Genomic DNA, 26,214 nt, shown 5'->3' with positions numbered 1-26,214 from the left:
CAAAGAAAAAAATGAAGAGTTCTCTTTTAAAGCTCGGCACTGTATGTTTTCAAGTTCTAACCTCTTCACTATGAGAAAGAACATCTTTACTCCAGTGATGTTTGTTGATGACATTGTAGACTCATATTTAGTCCTTTTTTCATCAGGGTTTATTCTGCTCTTAATCTGATTAGCAGACGACACATTTCACAATCTGCACGAATAATCTCCTTTCACAATCCCGTATTCACTCATATTCCCCCCTCGTCTTGTGTCTGGGGACTTGAGCTCTCTGAAATAATATCAGATGTCACTGTCACACCATCCATGCCGAGCTCACAGAGCCTTTCCTCCAAAACCTGTGCAGTTTTGACATAATGTAGCACAGTTACCTTTAGTGGAGAGAAACTGGTGACAAGCAGCCAGCAACAAGACAGCAGCATGAAATGGGATATGCTGTCTTTTCAGAGAGTGACACACGCTCAGTTGATTGGAGTTTCTAATCACGTATGAAAAGGTCGCAGAGGAGTCTGAGTGTAGCGCGTGCACATTTCCCAGAAGACATGTGTGAGTGACACGCTTTCTAAATCTCCCTTTAAGCTCCTTAAAGTTTACAGTACACATAGCTGTTTTTATTGTCGCATTTGAAGTGTGTGCAAGCTTGCGTGTGGGGGAAGTTGAAAAGAGAGGAAGAGGCAAAGGATGTGGAGCGCAGGTTCACATATATGTTCATCTGAATCCACATGTGCGTATTCATGTAGAGATCTGAACCCACACTTGCGTATACATGTAAGGAACTTAATTCAAACATCCCTGTTTCCTTTTCTTTACGGTCGGCGGTGTGTAAGCACCTCCATCCTCTCTGCTAGGCTGCAGTCACACGTCATGTCCTCGGGCTCCCGGTGCCGCTACATAAACACAAATCCCTGCGTGCCTGTGGGGATTTCATCCCAGGAGAAATACGCTGTCACCTGCTGTGCAAGGGGGAAAATAACAATTGTCGAAAACATGACAGCTTCGTCCACAGCACCTAGCTTGCTTAGCAGAGCACTGGGCTGCAGTTTTAAGTTGGATTCATAACGCCGCATAGCTAAGCAACCTTTACAGCCGTGTTACTGCGTTCACCGTTGCAGTTCAGCTCACTTATTGTAGAATTTCTCACCGTTCTCAATCTGTGTGAGCTTTGCACTCAACAAACCATGTTTACTTATATTGTGGATGCTTGCTATCTTGGCTTTTATCATTCGGCAACCAAACCAGTAATGTTTCACCGACAAATGCCAAAGTGCGGCGGCAACCACTAAGCACCAAATATGGCATCAAAATAAAACAAAACGACCTTTAAAGGGTAATGATGTAATATAATGTAATCACTCTTATAAATCTTTTATAATTCATTGTGATTGTGCGTATTATTTTTCCTCATGGTAAAATAAGGTTATTGACTTGACCTGTAGCAGTAAAGCAGCTTAATCACTGTAACCGGCTGTCTCACGTGTGCAAGACCATTGAGGATTTGTGTTGTCCCATTTGTCCCAGTGCGCTCAGTTTTACCTGTTGAAAGAATGATGCAAGCCATGGCCTGCGCTAAAGCTGCATCAGATGGATGTGGCCTGTATGTTGCAATCTCTTTTCTCCCCTTCAGGGAACTAAAGTTACAGTCATAACATTTTGATTTCTCAGAGGCACATGTCCCTGATGTCTTCCTTTATGTTCTATTTTAAAGTAAATGTCAGTCGGCACTGGACATACATCATAGAGGTTAAAGTGCCAGACAGATTTTAATTAACAGAAATTAGTTTCTTTTAAGCAGAATTGTTAATCGTTGAACCATTTTTACATAAAAAGGCAGATTTTCAGCTGCTTTACTTGTCTTCGTTCAAACATTTTGATTCTTAATTTGATGTGATAACAAAGATTCTCCACATAATTTACATTTGATCATAATTTAATTGATATCTGTTTTCAGGATTCAAAAATGTAATTATTAAGTTTGGGGAGTTTTGTATTTCATTTCATATTTTATTGTAACCACATTACAATGAAATATGAAATATGATGTAACCAAGTTACATCACCAGCCTGATAATACAGACATGTTTCTCAAAAATGTATCTTCAATTTAACAAACACATACTGTTTCACCTACCACACACCTACATCACTCATAACACATAGCACAGATTAGAGAGATGTCAATGCTGGGAACATTAATGTAAAAATAACTGTGAGTGTCACATTTTATTCAATCAGCAGTGGACAAGAAAAGCAAAACAGTGACATCTGCTAGAGAAAATATGGAACTTATAAAAATTTGATTTTATACCCCTAGTGCCCATCCACCCACCACAACCAATTAACAGTTTATTGGTGTTGATGTAAATAATATGTACAGTATGTGAAAAGGAAAAATATAACACATTAACTTCTTCATATATAGAGTTTTTCCTTTTTTTCCCCTTGAGTAGCTTTAAGCTTTAAAAAAGTGTTTTACAACTACAGTCACATCAGAGGCAGCACTATGATAATACATACAGTAGAATACCATGAGACAAATAAACTCTGCAATAAAAATGCTGAAGGCTAGATCCCTTCAACACATGTGGGTGTATGAGGACATTGTGGGAAATGAATGTGCAGGACTTCTTTGTGCCAATACTGGATTTTGATATTATTGAATCAATGCAACAAAGTAGTTTGACATGTCGGGTATTTAATTTGCTGGATTAGCCAGTGACAGACATTGCAATTTTTAAGTTAATTTTCCAAAAGATCTATTATACATACAATATACAGATATATAAAATTACATATATTGTGATAGAAGATGTCATCTATATGTCCTACAACCCATTTATATTTTGTATCAACTTGTTCCAACTCTTCATTGAACCTCTATGATGACTTCTAGTTTTTTGCTCCATCATTCCATCAAAGTGAAATATTCTGGATGTCATTTTATACACATGTCACTAACATGTAGCCATATTTAGCAACTTTGAGAATGTTGAGATCTCCACTAGACAGCAAAATAATAAGTTCTATTGATTTGAACAATGTTTGTAATGACTGAACCACTGGTGGGTAAGTGAAGTTTGCACCACAACCAATAACAACCTTCTTCAGGCCATTGTTTATAATTTAATAAGACATCAACCACCAATTTTAATGATTTTGACATCTTTCAAATCTTTTTTTTTTTTTTGTACAAAAATTAGTTGTTTTTTTATGGTGCAGCCTATAAGCCATTTATCTCAGCATCTTACAAAAACTCATATCTGCATTTTAGTTTTATAGTTTTAACCAGCAAGAGCAGTTATGTGATCCCACCTAATGTGACCAGTGTCATCAGAGATCCCACCTGCTCTTACAGTCAGCAGCAGAGAGACAGGAAGAAGAGGCTGAGTGGAGATCAGGCATGACACACCCTGCCAGGCCGGATATGAGCACAAAGGCAGAGCAGGGTGCTGCCTCCACCCCAAATCCACACACTCACTCTCCATCTGACAGGCCAGTGTCAGAGCATGCCAGAAATATATGGTAATTACTTACTGCAGAGTCCAAGGGAGGAGAATGGATTAACACAACCTGGTTACAGCGCGAGTCATATTTTTTTTAAAACTAAGCTGCCTCAAAAGTGTTTGTCTCTCCCAAATGTGCAGTGCAGTTGCCCCCTGTCTGTCACTGTGGGTCAGAGGTAGCAAGAGGAGCTGAGAGGCTGTCAGCTTCTGTCTTTTTCAAAGCCAACTACATTAATGGGCCAGTGTGACCCAGCCGCGCTCTTTGTACCACACGATCACTGTGTATAGTCGTGGACCTAATGCTGCTGACCTCTATTTACAAATGGGGAGAGACCTTTAAGGGGCACTCAGGACTGAAATCACTTTTGTGCGTTTGTTCTGAGAGTACTTTTTTTTTTTTTTTAGATTGTGAGTGTTGCTGTGAGTTGCTTCCACCCGAGGCTTTGAGAACACGGAGCATGTGCATCCTGTCCGGTCCTGTAAAGGAAACACTGGAACAGAGGATTCTTGGAGCCTGGGGCAGTTATGGGAGTGCTGCACTCAGTAACATGATGTGGGATGACAGTAGTTAAACTGAGGAAGGAAAGTCTGAGTTTCTTTCTCTGTTTCACTCTTTCGGTGCAAAGAGGCAAGCCTTTCAAAGATGTTCTCCTAAGTCAGTGAATGTGTAGATTTTAATAGGACCAAATTCTGAGTTTGCTCTCTCAGTTGACTTTTCTCATGAGCAGTCTGTGTCCATGTTGTTAGGCTGCATGGCTCCGGAAGTATTTTAGAAAAAGTAGTTCATGTTGTACCAGATCAGTGTGTTTTACCCAGCTTAACTCTACCCAGCAGCCCCTCCTACTCATGACCACACTACTGTCGCCTGTAATCAGAGAATTATTCAGTCTGGGGAAAGGACAAGTGTGGACCGTTTTGTTGTAAATTTGTGCATTTTGCAGCATGCCCACATCCCACTGCTTTGTAATTGGGTGATTAAAAATGCATATTGTTGTCACAGTGTGCTCTCGCATGTATTATTAATATCAAATGATGAGGCAGCTGATGCTGATAATATATTATAATGCCAAACCATCTTGATGCACCAGTAAAGCTGCAGACATCCCTTTGTATTGACAGATGGCTGCTTTGTTGGTAAAAAAAAAAAAAAAAACAACATTTTTTTGTTATTGTTCATTCTTGACATAAATATTGTCTGTGTCCAAATGAATATGTATTTCTTTTAGCAGTAGGGGCAGGCCCCCTAGGGACAGTGTCAGTGGCTGGCTGTGCTCTGGGGCTGCAGCAGGAGGAAGGGAAGCAGGCCAGGGCCTGCATTGTGTAGAAATTAATCACATTACAAGGGAAAAAAAAACATGGATGGGCTTTCAACTACTGGCTGACGTCACTGACTGTAACAGATACATGAGGCCTGCCAGTCGAAACATCTGCAATCATTTACTAAAATGGGTTTGTTCCGTTGTCTTCTGCTGCATTTTGTTTATCTACCTCAAATTAGCTGTTAGCTAAAGACACAGTGCACATGTTCATCGTTTCATGGTTGACATTGGTAATGCCATATTTACTAAACAGGAGAAACCTCTACAGCAAATTAGACAGAAATGTAGAGAGTTGATTTAAACCACAGCGTTAAGTGGCAGTGCCCATCCTTCATCCATCCTCTGATAAATGTCTTTCCTGGATGAAGCCAACAAATTTACTTGTTTCACAGTACACAACTTACAGTATATGGCAACAGAAAGGTAAATGGACATGTACAAAATGATAATTAAATATAAGAATAAGTACATACTGGAATTCAAGAGGCACTCATGCCATTATTGGACACTTAAATTAGTTTACTCATCATAGAGAGTACTGTTTACTGTCTTCTGTGGCTCTGGAACAAACTTTCAAAAGTTAACACAGAGAGATAACTCTGGTCAGGGTTTGTTTTTTGTTTTTTTTTTCAGTCCCTGTCTCGCAAGTCCCCCAAATTAACTAAATTAATTCAAAATTAAATTAAGTACATATACCTTAAAATTGTACTTTCCAACTCTGCTCTGTTGGTGTATATTGATGAGCTAAGCTAACACATACATCAGAGGTTTGTTTTTTTTGCTAATTGACACAGTGAGAGGGTTTGTTCAGTTTAACTGAGCTGTAATAAGTAAACTAAATGCAGTTAGTTATTTTCCACCACTACATTAAACGGGTACTCTTCTAAATCCCCCTTTACTCTTTTAATGTGTAAGTAGAGCATAACTACAAAAGCAGAGTATAAAAAAGTTAAAGTGTAGAGTGATTCAAATATGCCATAATAAAAGTTGCATGTTGCTGACACTGAATATTTTAAGAATGTATTCATTTTAATTTGTCTTCATGAAACTACCTGCTCACACTGTGAAGTAACATTTGAGCTGAGTATATACATGTGTATACTGTCCACCACAGGTGCTGCAAGTTGACTAAGTATTTTCCTTTTCCGGCCATCATGCAGGATGATAGGCCTACTTTGGGGTTACGGCCCACCGTCTTTGTCTCGCTGCTCCATCTTTACATTATAGTAGCACAAATCAGTCTGAGTGTGATCTTAACTGTGCAAGGAGACAGGGCATGTTTGACTTGCATGTCTTGTTCAGGCTTTGAATATTCAGTGAGGCCTCTCCTTTGAAGCTGCTACTACATCTCCTTATGTGACCGAAGCAGCTTTATTCATTGTGACTCCTGCAAAGTGATCTCTAATCTAGAGGGAACCACCCTCAGCTCTTTGAGGACTCCTGCAAATTTCTTGCCAATGGATAATGTTTCGGAAATAATAATAAGTTTTTGACAGACCAGAGGAAGCCATAGACTCCAGTAGTGTGTCCAGTCTAGTGTTTGTTTTACACATAGTGCTATATCAAGATTATTGTATATTTTCAGATTTGAAAAGGCATGTTCTACATCAATTTTTCAGACTTTACACTAACTTAAATTGCTAATTTGAGCTCATGTGCAAAGGCTGTTGTCACAGTAAAAATAAGGCTGATTTCCTGTTACCATGGCAGTGATTGTAATGCTGTCTCCCTTGGCAGCTGGATTTCTTCTACAATTTGTCTTGGAGATGTCCCGTTTTTATACCAGGGAGCCTTGTGTAACCCATGAAATCAATGCCCTGGATGATTTTTTTTGAAGACCGTTTGGCCAGCTGTGTGAGACATCTCATTATGTTTTCGCTCTCCGTGGTATTCAGCAGCGCCTGTTGTGCCATGCAGTCTTATGGGTTTTAAACATAGAACAAGAGCAGGTGCAGCCATAGTCCAAAAGCACTGGAGAGGAAACACATATAAACAACATGCCTTATCCTGCCTTGAAGTGTACCTTGTCCCCACAGACCTCTACTGAGCCATCACAGCTCCGGCAGCTCCACACGCACAGCCAAACTCTAAACCCAAACCCCAAATGATGCTGATTGGCCGCCTCCTTTGCCTTATGTACAGTACCTGCTCCTCTAAGCCAGCAGGAGTATGGCATCATGCTGTGATAAATGGCCAAGCAGCTAGGGCGGGCGAAGGGAAGGGTTCCTCCAAGTCTGTTTTGTTTAATTGCTAGTCCACTAACAAGTGGTAGGGTTTGATTAAGCTCAGCAGGTTCCTGTCAGTTACTGTACACCTGTTGCAGAACTCCAGAGCAGCAGGTGACATCACAACACTAAGATTTGATGAGGTGACATCAATATTGTGAAGAACTCATCCAGCATACAGTATGTGTATACGCTAATTTTTTGAAATTGCAGGTTGTAAAATGTGGTTAGAATTCATTTGTTTCCTTCTAGCAGATCGATTTTGGATGTTATACAGTAGCTGCTGACAGTCCTCTCTGCATTGTGTTTCTCATTTCTCTATGAAATTCAGGGCAGTGATGTCTGTGGTTGAATTACAGTACTGCTGCTTTTTACTGGTGATAATAATATAATGACGTAGTGATTTAAATGTTTTGTTTTGGTTTTGAATGTTGTATTAATTATATTGTGCTCTTAAGGACCTTCATTCAGGTTTTTTTGGTGAACATTTGTTTCACTTTAAACACTGGTTCACTTGAAAATGGGATTATTGACCAGGTTAATGGTCCGATAACTAACTAATTTAATTTACTGTAACAGTCATTAATTATTATTACAATTACATAATTATTATGAGTTTATTTAATGCTCAGGATGTCATGCTTTAAGCTCAATGAACCAGATAACTGCAAGAACTAAATCTTCTGTCATGATCTGTCTTCTTACCGAACTTGCACAAAGTATGCGAGCATTACAATGAGCTCAGTTAGCTGTAGTTGGCAAATGTGCATTTTCACATGGATCTCATGACTACAAAATGTTTGTTTTGCTCATTTTGAAATACTCCAACACAATGATGTGACTTTGGGCAAAGGCTGACATTTAAACTCCAGCAATGTTTATTGATTTTAGAAGTCTGACAGGTACCCACCAACATGATGCCTGCTTCCAGTTAGTGATAAGTAACACCGTTGGCTAGTTTCTCCAATACGGTTGAGATGTCTTTAAAGAAATGCTGGCGCACTCATGAATACAAACATCTTGCATCACAACTGTTATTGTAACAGCATGTCTGTACAACTCCTGTCAAATGGAAAAAGTTTGAAACAACAAAAATGAACCCGTTTTGGATTATGAAAAGTAGAATTCACTAGAGTGTCAAATAAGCAGCTGTGGATCAACCAGAGTAATGATTCGGGTTTTGAATGTGTTCCCCTTCCCCTTTATAGATCATTATCTGCTCAAGTGAATCAGGTCATCATGCACACCTGTAACATATAATGGGTATTAAATGTTTTGCAATTTACACAATGGTAAATTTGTGCAAATTGCTGAATATGTACCAGTGCTTCCTAAATAACTTCAAACTAAGGATTTGATAGCAGATAATAAGTTAGATGAGAGCAAGCTGTTGGATGTCACATTAATGAGCCTGTATCTGTTGACAAGTTGCATGATAGATCTGTAAGCCTACTAACCAATTATATAACAAATCATTCCTGATGAACGGTGAATCAGCTGCTGATGGCACATAACCAATAACTAATCCTTACTTTGTCATCATTAGTTACTATTTTTCTGTTACTAGTGTAACAACTCATCATGGTGCTAAGACAGAACAGACAGAGCATTTGATCTGCCTGCCAAAAAATAAACAAATAAATAAATACAAAAAAAATTCCAGATAACTCAAGGACTTTATCAAGCTGGAATAAAAAATATTCATCTAGGTCTACTGCACAACAAAGATTTGTAACTTGTTTCCCAAGTTGTGACTTTTTCATATCCAAATAAAGATGATGGCAGGAAGTGACTAACTCCTTATTTGTTTTGTACATCACAACAAAATTTAGAAAGATATAAATAAATTTACCTATAAAACTATAACATCCACAGAAATCTTTGCACTAATCTACGCTAATGTTTTTGAGCCGTTTGACAAGACGGTTGCTGTCTCACTGGAATGGCTTTGTAGGACACCTAAATGGAACAGAGCCATCATTAGTGGTATTGCATACACCTAGATGCTATTACAGTCAGTAGCCTTTCCACTTCCCTGGACATTAATGAAACACAGTTCTGTGCTACTGTTTTCTCAGTATCAATCATAGGTTTACTAAAAGCCTCAGTTTAGCTGTGTAGCGTTAGCTTAGTGCTGAGTTAAGCTAATTTTAAATTGTTAGCAGTGTGCACTGTCCCAGTTTTTAAAAAATTAGAAGCTAGAAAAGTTGCTGTAAATGAAAGTTGGAGAAAGGAAGGAGGACGTAATGTCATTTGTGAGTGATGGAACTAACAAACAACAGCTCACTACAATATATATCAGTTTACCCATTAGCTGGCTAGCATGTGTTAGCTAACAATATGATGGTATAATATGTAAATTTTATTGTAAATGATATCTCAGTTCATTTATTTATTTGTTGAGGATGCTAGCTATTCGTCGGAGTAGTTATTTGAGGAGACAAAAATCTGAGTCTGAGCTATTTAGAAATGACTTGTTCATTAATTAGCTGCTAGGTCCTGCTTTGTTTATTGTTTGTTCATAATTACTCAAAATGTTGTGTACCTTATTGTAAAGTGCTACCAATGCTTCTTATTAGTGTCAACCAAATCCCCATTATCCACATGAAAAAAGGCCATTTGAAGTGAGTCCAGATAATTATATTTGTCTGTAACCTCCCGCAGATCCTATCATCAATTACAAATACCCTCAGGAGGTTAAAACTTATCACTCACCATACAACCAAAATATCTCACAGCTCTCCACCCTGTTTTATGACCCCTCCCAAAAAAATAAGAAAAAAAAACATTTTTGGTTTCATTAAAAATGAGAATTCTCTTTTTCTCCTTGATCCACAGATCTGGTATTTTCCTGGATCTTTAACGAGTACCCGACATATGTGAACCAGGACACTCGCCGCTTCATCTCGCAGGAGACAGGGAATCTGTACATCGCCAAAGTGGAGTCCTCAGATGTGGGCAACTACACCTGTGTGGTGACTAACACCGTCACGAAGACCCGAGTCCAGGGCCCACCCACTCCACTAGTGCTCCGCAGTGATGGTGAGCTCTGCTTATAGAACACACTTACTGCACTAACCCACTAGCATGTTAACATGAGCATCAGTAATCTAATTAGAGCGTAAGTCTGTTGATTGCAGGACTGCACATCAAGCTGTTTTGTCGTAGAATCTGCTAATTTGAGTATCCAGTCACAGGGCTGTTAATTTTCCTTTCTCAAATGTTATAGGCCTATATTTAACCCTCATATGTGGAGATGAGATTTGTGATGCACCTCTACTGTATTTTATGTACTACGGTTTCACATAATGGCCACTGAGCATGCTCAGTTCTAATTGGTCAGATGTTGTGCATTATTTTCAGATAACCCGTAGCCTCTTCATTCTATTATTATCTATTATTCCTTATAGCACAAACCTGTTGGAGTAGTAAAGTATGTTTATTCAATAGTTGACAAAAGAATGCAGTCACAAAACTTTATTAGCAAAATTTCATACATATGTACACATATAAATATAGTTTGGTATTTGCATATAATTTTGTACGTGACTATTGTATAAGCAAGATAATTATGATAAACACTGAAAAGCTTATGGTCACAATGACAATGCTAACATGCTGATGTTTAGCAGGTGTAATGTTTACCATGTTAACCATCTTAGTTTAGCGTGTTAGTATAGTGTGACATTTTTTAATTAGGTCAGTTTGTCATGTGATTTTTTATTTGGTCATAAATTAAAATGTTGAGGAAAAAAATAGCTAGATAAAAAGTCATTCATGGCATGATATTGGTACAAACATGACTGTACTGATGGCAATCATTAATATCATGGCAATCAGTTATCAGCTATAAAGGAAAGGTCAGGGGATCAAGTCATTAGGGTACAGCATCTGGGAACCATGAACGTCTGTACAAACATTTGTGCCAATCCAATCAGTAGATGTTGATACATTTCACTGGATAAGTGTAAACTTTGATGTGATGATTGCTCTAGACAAAAAGTTGGAAGATCATCAAAGTCATTAGCATTCATCCTCTGGGCACCATGAATATCTGTAACAAATTTAATGGCAGTCAGTCAAATTATCGTCAAGTGGCACTAGAGAAAAAGTCAGGGCATCCCCTGCTGATTCAAGGGGACTGTGAATGTCGGTATAAAATTTCATGGCCATCCATCCAGTAGTTGTTTAGATATTTCAGTCTGGACCACATAGTGTGGCTAAATAAATTACACCCCCTCACTATATAATTAGTCGCCATCTAGTCTATTATTTATATATATATATATATATATATATATATATATATATATATATATATATATAATTACCTCTCATCACAGCTCGTCTGTTTGTGTTTTCTCTCCACACAATTTCATAGGATGGTGTTTTACTTCTGTTTTGATTCACACTTTCAATAGTACTGAAAATGCAGCTCCTCTCCTGTCAACACAGGCTAAAATCACTGGGTTTATTTAATACAACCCTGCTTAAAATGAGGACTGGTCCTGGTCACGAGAAACAAAAATCCACCTTTGTTTTATTTGTACCTGAAAGTAGGACAAGTGGTTTTAAGGAATACAAATGAAATTCAAAGGTTAATTATCTCTTTCTTTGCTAATTTCAGCATGTCCTTTAACATGTGGATCCGATGCTTTAGGCTGGCCTTATCAAGGCACTCCAGAGGAAAGGTCATTGTCAGCAAGTAATCTAATTGTAGGCTTTCGTTCCAGGATCGTGTTCTTTTACCATATCTAATGCAGCAGAAGAAATATGGAGTTAAATGTAATTTTTACTAGAAATGTCTTTTATATTTTTATGGGTGTTTTATGGGTTAATACCCCCTTCTTAACATTCATAAGCAGTATATAGACATTATAACTCATTACAACGTAGTATTGAGCATATTTAAGGACATTTTAAAAGTGTTTATTAATATATTTATTAACAATTGTAACTCCTCATATGAAGCATCCATTACTGGCTTATAAACAGTTCATGAGTGCTTGATAGCACAGCATTATTATTATTACATATGATGATATATATTACACACATGAACCAATCTTACAGTGTTATATATTGATTAAATGTTTATACACATTTATGAATTATTCAGTGGTGAATTAAAACTGTTGATGATGTAATGATGTGTTAAACTAAAGTGAAAACATATCATATGTGTTATATGTTACAATATGTTATCAACTGTTTATACACCAGTTATGGATGCAGAGTATGAGGCGTTATAAGGGAGATGGTTGTTGACAAATACAAAGATGAATATTAAAAATGTCTTCTTATTGACTTACAACTACACTAGTGAGTTATTAATTCTTTATATACTAATAATAAGTGTTAAATAGGGGAAATAAAAATAAAGTGTTATTAGTAGTGGCAGTAGTAGAAGTATCACAGGATCTTGGCAGCCACTATTGAATGAAATGTTGGCACAGGAAATGATGCAGGATATGACAAAACACTTCACTCAAATCACAGCATTTCCCCAGTTAACTTTTGTAATGCAGTTGTGTAGCTCTGTTGTAGTAATATAGGGCTCAGCTTGCAACTTTGGAGACCAGAGGCTGAATTTGTAACAAAATGAAAATAATAGATGAGGCGGTTTTGAGAAGTTACTAGTTGAAATCCTTTTAAATCACAGCCTGAGTATCTGACATAAAACAAACTGTATCTACTTGACTAAATGTTCAAACAATACCAAATGCAATTTATTGAAACAATACATTTTGAATGCAGACAACTGCGCTGTCAACACTGTAATAGTTGTCACATATTTAGACAATTAAATTGTGAATGAATGGCAGGTTTGGAGTATTCTGTGGAAATGAATATAAATATTCTCAAAACGTCTTTCATCACCATCATTGAGTGACACAATTGCGAATAACTGGTGTGATTTGAGGAATTGCTTTTTCTAGCAATTCCAGAGCACTCCCTTTCCCTCCCTTTCTTTTTTCATTATACCTTTATTTCACCAAGGCGCCGCGACTAGCAGCAAAACATCAGCCTTACCTCACGGTCATAGGGGCTCAGGCAGGGGGTGTATTAAACAGGTGTCCCCTACAAAAGGTTATGGTATGAGACAATTACCCATCCACTTCCACCTGTCTGCTTGAACATGGGTGATAGCGCTGTGGTTACATTCCAGTATGAGACAGTTGTGATAAGGATCTGAATTAGCTTTCACAGTCACTCAGGGAACCATCCTGATAACACATGCCTCACCAAATCAACGAGATGAAATTGGCCTGTTTCCTCCATCTCTAGAGCTATTTGTGCAACATTGCCTTGAATTACAGCCGGGGGGGGGGGACCTATTGTTACACCGGTAGATGAGAGTGGCTTAAAATACTGTGATTGTGCAGCCAAGCTGAGAATTGGCACAGCCAGGAAAAATGAAATTTCACCCAATTACAAATGAATTAATATAATTTACCTTAGTGTCATTTAAAGGGAAGAATATAATAAATAATAATAATAATAAATATACAAGACACTCCAGTCTTGATCTATGAATAAGTCTCTCCCTAAGCTACAACGCCAGAGAGCCCACATTCCTGTCTTCTTTATCCAGAGATTTTTAGCATGCACAGCAGCAATATTATAATCCACCAGAGCTGCTTCACCGACAGTGAATGGGATGCTTTGTAGACACAGTGGCAGCACCCAGGGGGATTTTATGTGCCCATTTTCTGGTTCATAGCTGTTAGCACTACAACAAGATGAAACTCATCTGGATGTAAAAGCTCAAACCGTCTATGAATTCTCAAAGTTGTTTTTCCATTCAACATCAGTGTGTTGCATGTCCACTGGAGAGCTGTGTGTTTGGCTTCTTTTTCTCATTATTTTCAATGGGAGAGCATTCTGTGACAGCGCTGAGAGCAGAGTGTGTTTCTGCCGCTCAGATCGCACAGCATTGGAAGTTGAAAAACATTTCAGCTTATAGTAAAAGAGGGCTGTACTTGAAAAGGGTTTTTCAGTGGTTGAGTAGTAACAGCAGAAACCACAACTTGTTTTTTTTGTTTTTTTTCTTTTTTGCCCGAGTTGTTTAACTTGAGTTACAAATCAAAAACACAACTTTTTTTTTTTTTTTTCTCACTAACACTAGCACTCATTTGCATTTCTCTTTCAGGTGTGATGGGTGAATATGAGCCAAAGATTGAAGTTCAGTTTCCAGAGGTTGTTCATGTTGCCAAAGGATCCACTGTAAAGCTGGAATGCTTCGCTCTGGGAAAGTAAGCCCACTCGTAGTCAGGATCAGCACACTCACTAGCATATAAAAGGAAAAATATTACTAGAAAAGCGCTGGGATATTTTTTTTTTCATGTGTTTCACCACCTTGCTGCAATCCTCAAGTGTTTCAAGCTAGGCTTTGCATCTGAGAAATTAAAGGGCACATGTTGTGATGTAAGAATCTTCAGTTAAAATAACAGGTTTTGTAACACAGTGCACTGGCGCCCAGAGTACAGGAGTAGGTAATATGCCTAAGTTGTACTTAACTCTTTGGAGTCTGAGGTAATTCTTGCAGTTTTACATACATTCACCAGGGAATGAAACCCCATATAAGCCCTTTAAGCCTTTCATATGAATATTATCATGGTGTGACCAAAGTAACTTTGATCCTTAAAAGACCAAAGAAGCGCTCTAAATGTTGTGCTCCTATATCAGTTGCATTTTAAGGATTTAAGGATAATTGAAGGTTAATTTAAGCACCATGTCCCCACAACTTGCAAATTAAGGCAATTCTGAGGCATTAAATTCAAATAATTGAAAGACCTTGAGTTAATGTTGGGTTGTATGTGTATAGATAATGATGTAATTAAGGCATTTAAAAGCTCTTTTAAGGGATGTTTGTTTGCTACTAATTGGGTTCTGCATTATTCACCATCTAAAATTACTGTCTTTATCATTAGTGCATGGGATCAGTATTTTGCAGCACAAATTCAACTATAATTCCAGTTTATCAGTTTCTGACTAAAGTCTGGTAAATGCACTGAAAGTTTATGTGTGGCAGTTTTGTTTTAATTCTTTGTGTGTCAAACAATTATCCATAAAACTGTATAAGTTTGAGTAAAAATGACTGCTCTTTCTCTATTTTGTGCCTTGAAAAACCCTTCAAAAGATAAGAATCTGTACATGTGGCAGAATTTGTCCACTCATGAGAAATAAGTCATTCACAAAAATTGAAAGCTGTGACCTCAGAAGGGGTAAACTTCTCTCTGTCTCTTCTCACCAGCCCGGTGCCCTCTATAAACTGGAGGAGAGTGGACAGTGTACCTTTCCCCAGGAAAGTGGACATGAGGAAAGCCAGCGGTGTCCTGGAAATCCCATATTTCCAACAGGAGGACGCCGGCACATATGAGTGTGTGGCGGAAAACTCCAGGGGAATGAACACAGTGAAAGGAAAGCTCTCTTTCTACGGTAGGTGATCCTATCATGCATGAATATTTGACCAGCATGCACCACATCTGTCAGCCCTGCTCAGACTGAGAGAGGCAGTGAGAGCAGACACAACTAGTCTTCTAAAGCAGTCAGCGGTGATCGGCAGAGGCTCATGTGGTATACATGAGGAGGGAGGCTCGTTTTAACAGCACATCAAAATGATTAAAGGCTGTCAGCCATGATGCCTCTAATATTTTGATCCAGATTAAAGGAGCGACGCGGATGAGGCTGAGCCCTTGGATACGACCTTGTTGGTGAGCCTTGTATTGGGTTCCACCAGATGGCATCATGATTGACATCCAACTTGACTGGAGATCAAAGCCGTTAAATGTACTATACATAGACCAGTGGCACATACTGTATGTCAGGGACGTAATCTGCACTGCAGCATCTGGATCAACAGGAAGGGCGTTAATAGATCCAACCATTGTTGGACTCACACCTATTGAGTTCAGATACTTAGCAGTCGGTATAACCACTGGCTGGAATGTGTAGTCCACTTCATTTCAAAATTCAACTTCCACCAGCTGTTCTCACAAAATGAAAAAAAACGCTTGCTATTCATTAATTCATCAGTGTAAACATGATGGTATCTGCATTCAGTGTGGCTTTTTTATTGTTTTATATAGTGAATACTATTGATTTGAATTTTATTACTTTAGCAATTAAATAATTATTATGAATCCCAAATAGATTGATTTTGGCTAATGTTTAAATTAATTAAGTTAAAAAGTCAACACATCTGCAGGCTGTCAGACCTCAGGGATTGTTTCCTTACTGATGCCATGTGCAAAAATATCACATCCAACCGTCTAAATGTTTAATTATGATTTTTATTCCTTTGTTTTATACAAGAAACCTGGGAAACAATAACTGTTTATGGTTCATGTATAATTTAATTGAAACATTTTATTCTAAAATACCCCAAAATAACAATAGTATTAGTAGTATTTTGGAGTATTCATTGTGATAATTAAATGGCATTTGTTCCTGAAACATATGAGGGTGAGTTCCATACTACATGAGCATTTCATTTTGTCAGTATTCACAAAACAATCAGCATACATGATGTACTCTATTCTCCCACAATGCACACATAGATAATAGAGGAGCTGCTCACAGCTGGAAAATTTCAAATTAATTGTGGATGATTGTGAAACAGCTCCAGAAACACATCAGATAACAACAAATAACTTTTGATGTTTTCCCAAAAACTTTAAAGTTTTTGGGAAACAGACACTGATTCTGTGTGCAATCAGTGTCTGATATTCTTTAATTGGTGGAGTTTTGTGACTTATTAACACTAGACTGAAACCCAGGGAGAAAGGTAATAAGTAGGAAACAAGATATTGATATCACAAATCCTATTCATCGATCCATATAAATAATCAAAGTCGGAAAATTAACCTCTATGATAATTAACAAAATCTCTGTACTAGAGCTGTTTACCCAGCCTGGTAACTTTCCATGTGCATTAATTACAAGAGGTCAGGAATTTATGGATAAAAAAACACCATGACATTTATATTTGAACAATATTTTTAACCAGAATTCCTCTTCGAGCAGTTAGCTTGCTCTTTGAACAATCTATGGATTTTCCTCCAACCTTGACCGCTCTTTGTTTTCTTCCTTCTGATTTTCTCCCTTTCAAGTCATGCTGTGTCAGCTGTCAGAAATAACTCATTTGGGGCATTAAACAATTTGCCATTATTTACAACAGCCCTGGAAACTCTCAGCCTCATTCACTACAACAGCCCAGGAGCATGCCGTGATCCACCAAGTCTTGATTTGTCCTTTAGAGCTGTCGGTCCTCTCTTATTTTTGATGTGTTTTGTCAGTCTCTCTCCCTGCCCCCCCCGACTCTCTCTCTCATGCTGTCTGCAGCCAGGTGATAAAAATCAGTAATCTTATTTTGAACTACCTTTGAATTAAGCCTTTGAGACATTCGTCAGCAGTGTAAGCCAATGGGGGAATCGATAAGGGTATTTCTTGTACATCCAAGCAAGCTACAGTGGGAAGAGCCGGGCTTTGTGTTAAGACAGGAAGAAATGAAGGGTTGCTTTATGGTGGCTTTATGGTCATTGTTAAAACATTCTCACCCTTTTAATGTCAATGTTAGATGCAAAAAACATTGTTCTTTCTGTCTTGAACCCCACTAATACAAGTTGACCTAACGGATATGAAGGAGCTGTATTTCCAATTTACAACAGTGGTTTTAAATTTTAGATTTTTCCATCACTTCATCTTGTCTTTGTCACTTTAAAGAAATGTATTCATTCATCTTGTCACTTTAAAGAAGTGTATTCATAAAATAGAAAATGTATTTAAAGAAACAGGAATTCATTAACTGTATTGAGGCTTAAGAACCAAATTTGTGGTTTTATGCTCGAGGTGAGATTAGATTAATTATATCTTAATGCAAAAGTTCTTTTCACTTTGGATGCATTTAGTCACCATCTTTCTCCATATTAGTCATAATTCTCCATTGAAAGCAGTTTTTAATGACAAATTGAAGCCAAAGACAAGTGGTTTGTCAAATTTCCATCTCTGAAAGTAAAGCTTGGAAAAGAAATGGGCCTTTGCCCGCCTGTTGATGTTGATATTACCCAGCAGGAAAGTAAATGCAAAGCTGTGACAGGTTAGCTGTATTCACATTTGTGTTTCTATAGACTCACCGCTGCATTATCTCACAGTGATTTCACTGATAAGATAAATTCCCATCTTTCCTCTGCTTTTGCCACTTGACATTTGGCTCGATTGTATACGCGCTTGGCCCAGTTCAGGCAGAGATGGGCTGCCTGCTTTCATTTGGTAAGCGTTGACTGAGAGTCGATACGTTTGCAGCGGGTGAGGGATAGAGTGAGGGACCCTGACAGTGAGGAGAGAAAAAAAAACAACAACAACAATGCAGGCCTGAAAGGTGCAGTGGGCGGGGCAGCTCAGCCAGGCTCTGATGGAGGATTGCGGTAGCGTGAATGGATGTGATGCTGAATGACTGGTGATGGTGGAGTCTTACAGAGTAAGTTTCTACCATCTCTCCAAGTGAGTTCTTTTCAAAGCACATACTGCATAGGCTTCTGCAGGTACAAGTACTGGAAATAAATCTGAAATTGATGTAAAAAATATATCCATTGAGAGAATAACGGGGAGGTGAGCATAGTTGTTACATAAATGTCTCCTCTCTGTTGCTGGATAAATAACAGAAGATTCATTTTTCAGTAGCTTTCAGTCAAAGGAAATTGTAAGTCTTGAACCATTTCCACAGATGGCAAAAGAACAGCCTCAATACAAGTTAACAGTTAATGACCTCAGCCAACCTTGTGCAGCAGCCTCGGCTGCCAAGAGATCTTAAAGGCCTATAGTACGACGCAAGATCCACAAATACATACATTTCTTTGATACTGAACGGATTTTGATGTGGAGTCTTTGCAGGACTCCGACATAAATACACAAGACTGCACAAATACCCCCCTCCTGTCTCTACATGCACCTCTTTTATTTGTCTTTTTTCTTTGTCTCTGAACACCTACATACAGCACACACACACACACACACACACTCGCTCACGCATCGGCTACATTGTGAAGTTGTAATGCACAGAGATCGTGCAGGGATGCATTTGCCATTATTGAATTTCTCACCGTGTTTATCCTGCTTCTCTCAAAGGCAAAATACTGTATTGCACCAGCCAATTAGAGCAGGATTTGTACTGTTACTGAAAAGCCTCCACAAAGGTCAGTCCTTGAGAGTGGCATTAGGTGAGGTCTGTGGAATGGGAAAGTGTGGTCAGCCATTACTCTTGTCCTGACACTGGCCTTGTGTGATATAGGATGATAGTAGCTTGACCTACACATCAACCAGAATGTACAGAGCATTACACAGAGAGAACTTTACAGATCTACTTTTATGTTTGTTTTTTTCTTAATCATTAACTAGCCTTGAGTTACTTGCATGACACAGCAAGAATCAATTCTCTTCCTGTATAATTATACCATCATTTACTCAGTTTGTATTGAATGGAGGGGTTTTATGGCACCAGTAGCCACCCTAATGTATATGGATCCGGTTTTCATCACTTTAGTTCCAGTCTAAGCACACTAGGAAACTAAAAGAAACCATAGAAGAAGTACTTCAGTGATAATTCAGCGTAAATGAAAGGTAATAAATGAGTCCCATCACCAAAATTCAACACAGAGGGTGGGAACCTGCTATCATTCCTAAAATAATTGACAGCTACTACAACTAAATTATGACCAGCTGGTAATGGTTCAATACGAATCACATTACCGTATCAATATTGTTACCAACTCCTCTCTTCTTTCATCTCGACCCCAGCAGAAACTATGCTGTTGCTAATTTCATTATACAGTAGCCACATAATTTTACTATTTTCATCATTTTTTTAACATTTTCCAGCTCCCCCTCATCTCATTGAGAAACCCCAAGATGTCCAAAAGCTCATTGATGACTCGGTGGTGTGGGAATGTAAAGCCACGGGGAAGCCGAAGCCTTCCTACAGGTGGATGAAAAATGGAGAGAACCTGGAGTCCGCAGAGGTGAGATCTGCCAAGCGAATGCATCTCTTTAGAAGATGACATTCTGCTTCCAAAGTTAGACTTACGCAACAGCTTTGGCACAGATGTTTCTCCCACACTCTGTGCCGCTGAATGAAGAATGTGAGCAACCATGTACTGTATTTTGAAAGCTCTATTGTGCTGCTTGTTCTGGCTTTACTGACTAATTACCATGCATTATTGTCTTCTTCATTACAACACAGCTCCTCCTGTGCAGCAATACATTATGTGATTCAGTTCTGCAAAACAGCATTTATTTCAAAGGAATTAGAGTATGTCCACTGTGCTTTGCTTTTCTAAAAGACCAAACTGTAAACAGGCCAATATTTCATGCTAGTCTGGAAAGTATAGCGTTATAAGTGCTACCATAATCTTCTGTTAAATCTTTCTTCGGCAAAGAGAGATTCAACATGCAGTTATTAATCCTGTGCCGCTAAAGAGGAAAAAGTGAGATTCTTTATACATACACTGCACATCCATTTTAGCCCTCTGCCCCCTCTGAATTCCCAGTATGGGTACTGTGATGAAAGATGAGGCTGTTGTGGCTCCAGCTAGTTTTCTTGTACATCTAACTTTAACTGCAGCAGAACACAAAATATGATTCAATATTCCTTCATTGTATTGGATTATCATATTGGATCCTTTCGCCAGGTTGTTGGGGTAAGATTGATTGGATACTCAGGCACAGCTTGCACCTGATAAATAAACAGGCATTATGTTAATTTGCTTCATTATGCAAAAAAGGAGACAAACACACCAGAGGATATCGATCAGTACTTGAATGTTATACATGTCGCTGGAATGAACCCAGTCTGTCGCTACATTACTAGAGGCAACACTCTGCACAGCAAAGCCTCTTTCTCATAAAAAACAGATTTGGCTTGCTATCCAGGAAAAAATAAGCAACAATCTGTTTAACCTATGGCTAACATTTTTATCAAAACCTTTTATAAGGTAACACTAGAAAATAAAACAGAGCATCTCTTTTTGTGTTTGGAAAAAAAGCAGTTTTTTGTCGTTATTGGTTGTTTCATAAAATAATAAATATTGTGAGCATTCTAATGGGCCATTCACAGTCCATATGATCTATTTTTTTCATTTTGTTCATGAGACCTCACTCCTATACTTCTATTTGAACTGAATACATTTAAAGGGGGCATATAATGCAGGTCTATATTTTTAATCTGGGGCTCTACTGGATATTTAACTCATCCTGACCCTTTATGCAGCCCCTCAGTTCACCATCTGTCAGAAACATGCTCCTGTCTCTTTAAGACCCCCCCCCCCCAGATGAGCCCACTATGTTCTGATTGGCCAGCTCTTGGAAGCTGCCCCTCAGCAGACACCCGCCAGTTTGGGAGGCTACATAAACAAACCATGAAACAAATTATAGTAGTAGGATTTGACTACGTTTTCTTGTTCTTTAGTCAAAAGGTCAACTTCTCAAATACATCCGTACATGTTCGAGCCAAAACCCGATTCAAAATATGAGAACAACACATGGAAAAACCTTAGCAAACAACCTTAGCAACCAAGGCTACAGAACAAACGGCCATTAATGGACAAGCTAGACAAGCCGACATCAGCTCGTAGGCAAGGTCGAAAAAAACATTGGAGTATCTGAATATGAGTATTCAGATCACGTTGAAGCCCTGGATTTTGACTGGCAGGGAGCATCTTTATATATGTTAAGTCAAATTTTGGAACTTTGACCATGTTTGGCATATCTGATATCATAACAGTAAATAAATAACAGAAAACCAGAAAAAGCATAATATGTCCCTTTTAAATGAAAGCACAACTGCTTTAAAAAAAAAAAAAACCCTCCAAAATAGGTGAAAATACTAACACACCTCATCACACTCAGCCATCTGGATTCATAGCACTGAATGCATGATTATGATTGAAGGTTACAATGACTGTGTTGATTTTTGTGCAGCAGATTTCCCCTTAACATAGATGTAATAAATGGATATATTCAGAATGCGTAGGAGAACGGATTAATCAGCAAAGGTGTTACATTGTTTGAAATGCCACCATTAACCACAGTGGCTTAATGAGTGGAGGAAGGGAAAGGTCAATGATGTAAGGAGCAGTGGGAAGAGGAAGCGCCATTTGTTGTTATTTATTACGGTGAATCAATTAGAGCTTTCTGATTGTGTCGTTCACTGGAATATCTCAACAAACTTATTTCTGCCGACAGTTTTCTAACTTTGAAGAGGAGAGACAGAGCAATCCATTAATGAAAATAACATAACAACGCATAAGTCATTGACTACACAGCACAGTGGATTTCTAGAGGGTCGTATATACTGTATACAGCTGAGTATATGTGCATTCAATTATTCAGTGTCAGCCATTTAAAATATTTAAGAAGCCCAACTATTTTTAGTGTTTCCCTGTAATAATCGTAACTCTCAGACTGGTTTTAAAGGTGCTGGTCTCTTTGTTGGACAGACAGTTAACATACTGCTGTTTCAGACGCAGCCCTTACAAATGATAAGACTCATGGTCTTCCATGATGGTGCTGTGTATCACCGCCCTACATCAAAATAGAGAGATAGTTTATTGGAATGCTCCATTTCTTGTGGCTGCTTTCACCTTGAGGACCTCACTCTCTGCTGCTTTATTGACAATGGCTGCAGGATTAAGTGGCTGTGCAATTAAAGGGAAACTCCACCGTGAAACAGGATTTAGTCCATTTAGAGGAGTATGGGACCACCATAGACATGGCTTACTGTGGCATACTTGAACTGAGGTTATTCTTGCTAGACCTCTTAAAAAAATTCTTTGAATTTTCAGGAATGAAAATCATTTTGGCAAAAATCCACCACATCCTGATTAGGAGAGGGGAGGTGGTTTGAATTCCCTTTCTCTCCTCTTTCATTCAAGCTCAACCGAGGAAACAGACTGAGTTCAGAGCTTTTGTTCCTGCTACTGTTGAGCTTAGTTCACGTCTACTTGTAGTTTCTCAGGCATATACAGTAGATTAATCAAATATCTGTGAATATAATTAGCAGATTTCTTTCACAGTTCTACTCTGGTGAGCACAGCATCATTTCTTGTTGTTAAGCCCTGTAGTGACATTTTCCCTTCACTGTTTATGAGATCGAAGTTGTAAGATCAAAATCAATTTCATGTTACCCATGTGTTCCTTTTTGTTTTGTTTTTTTCAAATTGCATTTGAATAAAAAGATTTCCCCCCTTTTCCTTAAATCCATAGTAGTAGTTTGATATTGTTATGATATATTATAAAGTGTAGCGTATTTCTTCTTTTAAATTTCACATCTGTTTTGCATCATCTCAACAAAGGCTTCTAGTAATTAGTCATTCTGAAGAACATATCTGTTACCAGCAATCAAATGGAAGCAGCTCACTTTTCTAAACCATAAAAGTCATTCCTTCATGCCATCCATTCTTTATGTGTTTTTGCAGTTTTATATCAAAAGAATCAACCCAGTGTTGTTGGCAAATGACATTGCCAATCATTTCCATTCAGCATAAGGCGTACAGATGGTCCCCCCAAGTCCCCGCATGAAAAACTGCTGATTTGAGAGGAACGTCATGCTTAATTAATAGCAGCCGTAAACGGGAGTGCTTTCCATGCATAGACTGATATATGCCACCATTTGCCTCCCTTGCCAGCAGGGATATTCGCCCCCTGCACATCCCGAGCCGCAGAGCGTTATGGAAATTCAGTCACAACCTGCTCAAACACAGGATTAGTTTGTGATCTTTCAGTGAGGACAGTCTCTCTTTTCATGTGACAGTACCTTAATCCCCCGCGACTGGAGTTCAGGCCGCTCAGACATCCCTATGGAAATGGGCTCTAATGACATTATGGGTGAGCCCGCGGAAAACACAGGAGCTGAAGGGCATGAGGAGGCGGAACCTGACACGGCTGCACGGAGATGTATGAAAACTGCTCAAGGATTTAATACTGTATAGAGAAGGAGTTGAGGGAGAACCTGAGTTCACAGAGATGAACATATATTGAGGATTAAATGTCCAACAGATGCACTGATCCTACTGAGTTTTTAGTTCATCATGCCCAGCCGTCCTTAGATAGATCTTAATTTGATGGCTCAGTGACGAGCAAGAGTCCTCCTGCAGGCAGGCAAAAAAAAACGACAGTCCAAACAGATGAAGAGGAGGTACAGCATGACCATGTACACAGCACTTAGTATGTATAGGGCATACTTATCAGAAAAGCAATTTTCACAATGCAGTATACCCTCAGATGTTAAGATATTCCTTCCCCTCTTATCCTCTCCTCCTGCTGAAGGGGAAACAGGCCCTGTGGTGCAGTCGGAGATATAAATAGGGCATGGTTTTATTTCACTCTCATAAACATGCAGATTGATTAGGGTCATTTTCTGCTAGCCTGCCTCCATCCACCCAAGCCTTTCCCTCCATTAGTGATGAAAACCTAGATTTATTGCCACGTCTGTCACTTCCAGACCATAATTCACTGGCCCACTGGCTGGCTGTTTTTATGTAGATGAGCAGTGAGAGTAGAGCATATTAAAGACATGTGTCTCTATGTCCATAGGAGCGGATACAGGTTGGCAATGGAGCATTGTCAATCAGTCGCCTGACCCTGTCAGACACAGGAATGTACCAGTGTGTGGCCGGGAATAAACATGGCGAGGTCTACTCCAATGCAGAGCTCCGAGTTATAGGTAAGACGTTGGCTTAGTGTGTGGATGTGTTTCGTGTGTGTGTGTGTACACTCACGCATGCGTGCATACGGTATGTGCGTTGGCATGGAGACATGTGCGCAGGCATACATTTGTTTGTATTTGTTTCCAAGTTTGCTCCATCTTCTTCCTCTGCTCAATAGTGCCGGATGACCTGCGGCCTCTCTCTTATTGGCCACTAATTGAAAAGCATTAATTATAAGATGAATGTGTCCGTCTGACAGTGACGTATGCCAGAGCTGCTCTGTTCACCAGCCTCGCCCATCTGTCCTGTCAAGCCTGTCACTCTCCGCTCTGAGCTGGCAGCAGCTCTCATTCACTATATTCATCCTCCAGCATGTCTCATCTTGACCATGTTGCTGATTGGAATCAGGCTCAACGCAGTAGTGTGCACTAGTCAAACTCAAGGTGGAGATTCAAAAGAAAAAGATGCCAGGGACACTGTCTGGCAATTGCACACCTTTTGAAAAGGGCACATATTTTTAAAGTTATGTGGCTTAAGTTAAAAGTTTTAGAACATGACATTTCTGTCTCTGCTGTGAAAATATGATGTAGACTCACTTGAAGCCTAACTGAGAATTATAATAAGTTACAGTAACTCCACATCAGTCATGGGCTTTACTGTTTAGCTTTCTGATTGCTAATTATTCACATTATAAAGAATGTAATCTAGTGTCTTTAAATTAACCATGGCGATAACGCAATGTATTTATGAACTAATTTTTCAAAATGGTGAAGAAATTATCAGTAATAAATTCAATTTGAGATAAATAATCAGAGAAAATTTGGAGGAAAAGAGATGCAAACAGTGCCTTTAATATGCTGCTCTTGTCTCAGCTGTTGCCCCAGATTTCTCTCACAGCCAACTGAGGAGTCAGACACTGGTGAAGGTAGGAGGAGATGTGCTCATCGAGTGCAAGCCCAAGATGTCTCCTTGGGGTGTGATCTCATGGCGGAAGGGCAGCGAACCACTCCGAGAAAGTAACAGGTAACAAAACACACAGACATTTTGTTCTGCTTTAGCCCACTGTGAGAACTGCTGGACTTTTCCCTCTGTGTGCTCTCATTATTTTTAGCCAGGTACGGATCCCTGGAGGCTGTGGTCCTGTGTATTAATATAGACAGATCTTATGCTTAGCAACACTCGCTCCCTCCAGATGTAACATCTTGTTCACATTTTAATTATTCATTATAAGTCATCTCGAACGCAGTGTTGCCCAGCTGGTTGCAATATTGGACGAGTCGCACATATGATATGAAAAAAATGTCAATCATTGGTGCATTAGTGTGTTTTCAGAGCCTGCTTGTCTCAAACCCTTTGACAAAGACCATTACTTCTGTGTTCTCAAAGCATTAAAGGAGCACTCCACATATTTGACCCCCCCCCCCCCCTACCGTCTTCTGTGTCTCTGGAGGGCGCTTTCCAAAGTTTG

At 38.9% G+C, this 26,214-nt stretch overlaps 1 protein-coding gene across 11 annotated transcripts in view; it reads left to right on the top strand.

Annotated features, from left to right (window-relative positions):
* Positions 1-26,214, top strand: part of cntn4 (contactin 4) — a 204,705-nt gene that overhangs the window by 129,327 nt on the left and 49,164 nt on the right. For 7 of the 11 annotated variants that reach the window (XM_042401257.1, XM_042401241.1, XM_042401273.1 and 4 more), the window contains 6 exons: positions 9,883-10,086; positions 14,198-14,300; positions 15,302-15,486; positions 19,924-20,063; positions 24,634-24,763; positions 25,619-25,769. In XM_042401257.1, coding sequence (XP_042257191.1) covers positions 9,883-10,086; positions 14,198-14,300; positions 15,302-15,486; positions 19,924-20,063; positions 24,634-24,763; positions 25,619-25,769 — 913 coding nt within the window. Of the gene's footprint in view, positions 1-8,946; positions 9,059-9,190; positions 9,300-9,882; positions 10,087-14,197; positions 14,301-15,301; positions 15,487-18,196; positions 18,527-19,923; positions 20,064-24,633; positions 24,764-25,618; positions 25,770-26,214 lie in introns of those variants that run through there. The other 4 variants (XM_042401307.1, XM_042401314.1, XM_042401299.1 and 1 more) reach the window with 4 other exon arrangements.

The sequence above is a fragment of the Thunnus maccoyii genome, chromosome 3, assembly GCF_910596095.1.
Source record: "Thunnus maccoyii chromosome 3, fThuMac1.1, whole genome shotgun sequence".
Lineage (NCBI taxonomy): Eukaryota > Metazoa > Chordata > Actinopteri > Scombriformes > Scombridae > Thunnus > Thunnus maccoyii.
Note: the sequence above shows the minus strand (reverse complement) of the source record. Positions and strands in the feature narration are given on the sequence as shown.